This window comes from Silene latifolia, chromosome 11 (assembly GCF_048544455.1).
Source record: "Silene latifolia isolate original U9 population chromosome 11, ASM4854445v1, whole genome shotgun sequence".
Taxonomy (NCBI): domain Eukaryota; kingdom Viridiplantae; phylum Streptophyta; class Magnoliopsida; order Caryophyllales; family Caryophyllaceae; genus Silene; species Silene latifolia.
The window spans coordinates 37983614-37989717 of NC_133536.1; the positions used below are offsets into that span (position 1 = coordinate 37983614).

The 6104-nt window shown below is 37.5% G+C and overlaps 1 protein-coding gene across 1 annotated transcript; it reads right to left on the bottom strand.

Moving 5' to 3' along the window:
• Positions 1 to 2039: 2039 nt before the first annotated feature.
• On the bottom strand, positions 2040 to 3623 carry LOC141614797 (uncharacterized). The gene is made up of 5 exons (XM_074433538.1): positions 3492 to 3623; positions 3009 to 3245; positions 2748 to 2823; positions 2422 to 2635; positions 2040 to 2330 (listed from the first exon to the last, which is right to left on the bottom strand). The coding sequence occupies exons 1-5, from the start codon at positions 3542 to 3544 to the stop codon at positions 2185 to 2187; spliced, it is 726 nt and encodes a 241-aa protein (XP_074289639.1). The 5' UTR covers positions 3545 to 3623; the 3' UTR covers positions 2040 to 2184.
• Between the last annotated feature and the right edge of the window lie 2481 nt (positions 3624 to 6104).

A 6104-nucleotide genomic window follows, 5' to 3' on the forward strand; every position in this document is an offset into this window, starting at 1 on the left:
AGATGAGACGGTGGAAACGGGAGCGCAGGAGACTGTTTCACAGGTGGAACCTGACAGTGAAGCTCGTAGTAATGGTGAGCCAAATGAGAAAGGTCGTGGTGATGGCGAGGAAGTGGTGAATGCTGATGCTGATGCGAGTGAGTATGGTCGTGGCAAAAGACCACATATCCCTTGGTCACGATATGACAAGGAGGAGTATGCTACGGGCACAGCACGAGTTGTCTCTTCCGTCGAGGAAGTCGGTTGTTCCGCTGCGTCGTCTGTATCATTGTCGTCAGGTACACCTTATCCTCTAGCACATTATGTAAAGTACGAACAATTTACTTTTAAGCATCGTTGTTATCTTACTTCTCTCGATACTAATGTTGAGCCAAAGTCTTTTCGTGAAGCTGTGAAACATGTTCAGTGGCGTGAAGCAATGCAAGCTGAAATAGATGCGTTGGTGCGTAATAAAACATGGGATATTGTTGATTTCCCAAGTAATAAAAAGGTAATCGGAAATAAGTGGGTGTTTAAGGTGAAATTACGAGCAGATGGGTCAGTCGAAAGATATAAGGCTCGGTTGGTCGTGCTTGGAAATAGGCAGGAGGCGGGAATTGATTACTCTGAAACGTTCGCTCCTACTGCTAAAATGGTGACGGTACGTGTGTTCTTAGCAACTGCCGCTGCTCGTAATTGGGAGTTGCATCAAATGGACGTGCATAATGCGTTTTTGCACGGTGATTTAGAAGAAGAGGTGTATATGCGTCTTCCTCTCGGCTATTCGGTTAATGAACCAGGTAAGGTGTGCAGGTTGAAGAAATCGCTGTATGGGCTCCGTCAAGCTCCGCGGTGTTGGTTCGCTAAGTTATCCGCTGCTCTTGTAGCTTATGGGTTTGTTCAATGCTTGTCTGATTATTCCTTGTTTTGCTATGCTAAGAACGATATTACGGTCTATATCTTGGTCTATGTTGATGACTTGGTTATTGGGGGGAATGATGCGAAGGCAATAGCCCATGTGAAGTCGTATTTGTCTACTTGTTTTCATATGAAAGATCTCGGTTTGCTTAAATATTTCTTGGGCCTTGAAGTTGCGAGAAATACGTCGGGGATATTTATTTGTCAAAGAAAATATGCTCTAGATATTTTGTCTGAAACGGGTGTCCTTGGTGGTCGACCTGAAAATGTTCCAATCGAACAAAATCATCGTTTGGCCTTGGCTGCTGATTCGTTGTTGCCCGAGCCCGATCAATACCGTCGTCTAGTTGGTCGTCTTATTTACTTGACTATTACGCGTCCTGATTTAACATATCCCGTACACATTTTGTCCCAGTTTATGCCGCAACCTCGTTTGTCTCATTGGCATGCGGCATTACGTGTGGTTCGTTATTTGAAGAAGAGTCCGGGTCAAGGTCTCTTGTTTCGGTCAGATTCCACTTTGGAATTGTCAGTCTTTTGTGACGCGGATTATGCGAGTTGTCCGTTGACTCGACGGTCGTTAACTGCTTATTTTGCCTTCTTGGGAGGTTGTCCGATATCCTGGAAAACCAAGAAGCAACCTACGGTGTCACTCTCTTCAGCTGAAGCGGAGTATCGTGCCATGGTGGCTGCAACTTGTGAAGTCAAGTGGTTGCGTGGCCTGTTTCGTTTTCTTCGAATTGCTTGTCCTCGTCCTGCAATACTCCATTGTGACAGTCAGTCGGCGTTGTCTATCGCCCGTAATCCTGTCTTTCATGAACGTACCAAGCATATTGAAGTCGATTGTCATTTAATTCGTGATGCTATTCGTGACGGTATTGTTAGTCCATCGTATGTGCATACGTCCGAGCAAGTAGCTGATATACTCACTAAAGCCCTCGGTGTTCGTCAGTTCGACTATCTGTTGTCCAAGTTGGGCGTTCTTGATCCCCACGCTCCAACTTGAGGGGGGGTGTTACGGAATATAGAATATATTCCGTATATGCAAATTATTGTCTGTAATATTTTATATGTCTTCTTTATGGTAAATAGGTCTCTCGGTTATTTGGTTTCCATATTCGTGATTAGGGTTGTACGAGTATATATGTAACGTTATTGTCATCAATGAAATTAACACAATTATTCCAAAACCTATTGTTTGTCAAGTACGTCCTTAACTCTACTAGCTTAGTTTACTGATTACTGAACATCCAATCTATCCACGTTCACAAGATGCATCATCAGTGATCAATCTGATTCAGAAGAGCTAACATTATCATCACCATAAAGCCAGGAGACGTCGTCGTGTCGAGTCTTGATTAATTTCTCACAATTTTCAGCTGGATGATGAATTGGAATACCACAGTATTTGCACCCACGGAGATCCGCGTTTTCTGAAACAAGGGTAAGGATGATAGGGTTATTATTATAAATGAAAACAATCTACAACGGATCCGAAATTAGAGCATATATGTATGTACTCACCCCAATAAGGTAGCTCTTCACTCGGCCCCAAGGACACACAGCAGTCGACAACAAGGACCCTAGTCTGCCTCAATTGGGCAAAGAAAGTCTCAACCGGAGCACCTGGACAATCTTTTGCTTTAGCTTTGAAGTTAGCGTGTATCAGTGGACCACAAAATGTCGATGCTGCTGAAGAAGAACCAAGTTTTACAAGTTCATACTTCTTCCCGTTTGCCTGTAAAATTAACCCCGATATGCCAAACAGAATGAATCTTCTTAAGCTACACAAATGAATATGTCAAGGAAATCGTGCAATAAAATATTTAAAAGGAGACACAAACTACTACCTGTGTATCCTCTAAATAACTTAAAGAAGCCTCTGCAAATGCACGAGCTTGAACTTCATAAATTCCGCCTTCTAACCTGCCATTAGTTCATCACATATATAACTTTGATTATACTAATAGTTCCATATAGTATGATGTGAGTGCAAAAGCCGGATCTGACCAGTGCAGCAGGTGCGGCCACACTGGTATGGTGTGACTACCAAATCATTTAAGTTAAAATCAACAAAAACACAAATAAGAAATTTCATTAGTCTTACGCACCATGCCTCCTTATGAAAATTCTCTGCATCGAATTCCTCTTCCTCATCATCATCGTCGTCAACATCATCATCATCGTCAACATCATCATCATCATCTATATCAGCCTTATTTTTGTTCACTATGCAAGAACAATGATGACGACCTAATTTCTCAGCATCGGGGAACATACTTCCGCAAGAAGCACAAGCAACTTCTAGAGCAGGATTCGGACAACTGTCGTCTAACAGTTCATCATCCCTGCAATTTGCCAATATATAGAGTTATAAGTCATGACTATCTACTGAAAAACTGTAGGGTTTCGCATAACTTAAGCCGATTAATTCGTACAGGACAGTGAACATAACTCCTTCAAAAACAAAATAACAAACAAAGCAGCCTATGTTCTTAATTTTGACACTCAAGCATAAGATTATCAAACACATGTTAGAAAAACCGATCTTTTAAGTAAACAAATAAATACAAAGTATAGATATATGAAAGTACCTAGAGTTATTTGTAAGGGTGGTCGGCCAACTGGGTTTATTTGTATTCATCATTGAAGAACGATGATCTCAAACTAAATACAAATCTTTCTCCTAGTGTTAGAATTTAGGAGGAGAGATTATATAAAAATTTGTAATTGTGCCAAAATATATACGAGATTATATATGAAAAATATACCATGTATTATATATAAAAATATTATCCTAGGCCAACGAGATTTAGGAAATTATTTGATGAATATACCTACCTGGCTACATGCATGGCTTTCCAAAACTATATAATACTATACTAATACTTATATATATATTACCAAATTACATCGTATATTATCAAACGGAGCCCTTCTTGTTCAATTTATGGCAATCACTTTTTTTTAGTAAAAATTATACAACGACCAACTCTAAGTGATGTCGTCTTTTAGAACGAGATGCAAAATTTAAAATATGAATACAACAATAATATTAGAGCTTTAACCTCAAAATGATTTGGAATTGTCAATGGCTGATCACATATCTCAAAATACGAAAGTATAGAAAAGGAAAAGTGCAAACAAGAGGGAGCGAAACATAATACAAAAGTCGTCAATTTATATAAAAATGGATAATAGTTCAAAAACAGATGGAGTAAGGCCATGTTCTTTTGGACTGAAACTAATCTGATCTGAACTGAACTGAACTTATAGGATCTGAACTGAACTGAACTGAACTTATAGGATCTGAAGTGAACTTAAATTAAGTGACTTTAAGTCCAAAAGAACAGGGCCTAAGTCACCTAATTTGTAGTTTTAAATCAGTTTTTGATAAAAGTGTATCTTAAGGGAGTAATTTAAAAAAAATATGTATAAACTAAAGTAATTTTAGAAAACTGATAGGTAAAAGAAATTAATTGTCAATTGATTTATTTTAAAATAAAAGCTTGAATTATTTAAAGGAGATAAGGAACAATTAGTCTCACTATAAACGGATATATCCGTCTAAAGTGAGAGACGGGTCAAATATGCTTAAAGTGGTGATATTTTTGAGTCTCATCATACAACTTGTTGCTTGTCTTATGTTTAAAATGGGTGGATATTTGGTCCGTCCATAACTATAGACGAACATTTCTCTGTCTATAACGAGTATTTGTGAATAAGGAAATGAAAAAATGGAAAAGAATGTAAGAGCATGTTTGGCCTAGAGTTTTTGTTTCTAAAACTTAATTTTTAAAAAGTAGTTTTCAAGAATCAAAAACAACAAATTGCGTCTTCTATTTTTATGTGCAAAAAGATGATATCTAAGTTTTTGAGAAATTATTTTTAACTTTTAAATCAATCAATATTTATCTATCTATCTATATTATTAAAGGAAGTTTTTTTCGAGTGTTTATACAGTCTCCAACATTAGCAAACTATCTAGAAGAAAAGATAATATATATATATATATATATATATATATATATATATATATATATATATATATATATATATATATATATATATATATATATTTTCCTTACAAAAATAGATAAAAAAATAAAACAATAAAAAAACCTCAAATATATAATACCACAAGATAGAGTTTATGCAAATAAACTTGATAACGGTGTTGGTGATTATCACCTGTTTTGCAGAAGTCTAATATGAGTAAATATCTATCTTATGGCAAATACATCAAACTTTGAATGCTATATATGCACACTTCTTCATCAATTCCTTTGATTCACCATTAAACTTACTTTCTATTGTTTTCACTCTTAATTTTTATTCCTTTGCTCATGGTATTGACTAGGGATGGCAATGGGTAGGGTTTATAATATTAACAGCTATGGGGTCTATAATATTAAAAAAAAATTATACTACTTTAACATTATGAGTTTATTAATCTGTCGTTAATGGTGGTTGTCGGTCGCCGGCTATTAGAGAGGTGGTTGCCAGTCGCGTATCAGTGCTGTGATGCTGGTTTTCTTGTGTTAGCGGTGGTATTGTCAGTGGTTGGGTTTTATCACTTTATGGGATGAGGGAAGATAAAGATACTTTAGTTGGGTTTCTACAGTCTGTCAATATGAATTCAAAAAAGTTGTAATTTTGATTTTTTTTCTTTAATAAAGGGTCTAAGGGTCGGGTATGGGTCTCATAACTTAGACCCGGACCCGGACCCGAAATATTTTCTTAAGACCCATATCCGACCCTTACCCATTGGGTCTAAAAAAATGAGACCCATACCCGACCCATTAGGGTCCGACCCTCAGGGTCTGGGTCGGGTCCCCGACCCACTGCCATCCTTAGTATTGACCTTTGATTTATTTGTTTTAACAATTTTGCAACATAATTAGTTTACACGGTGTGGACTCATTGCATTGTGATGTTCGCGTAGTCTTAATACAAATTAAGGTAACTGTTCCGGGTGTAATTCCGGAGCAGGATTGTGACCACTTGAGCTTGTAGAATGATTTCGTTGCTCGTCTCTTCCTCTCACTCTTTCCTGTAAAGATGAACAAACTGAGGGCTCGGTTTGGGGCCGAGCGTACTCACTCCGACGCTCAAGTCAGTAAACTTAGAGAGATAAGTTGTATGTTTAACTTGGCAAAGTATATTGTAGAGAGATAAGGGAGTTTTTATATTGGATTTCCAGTTAG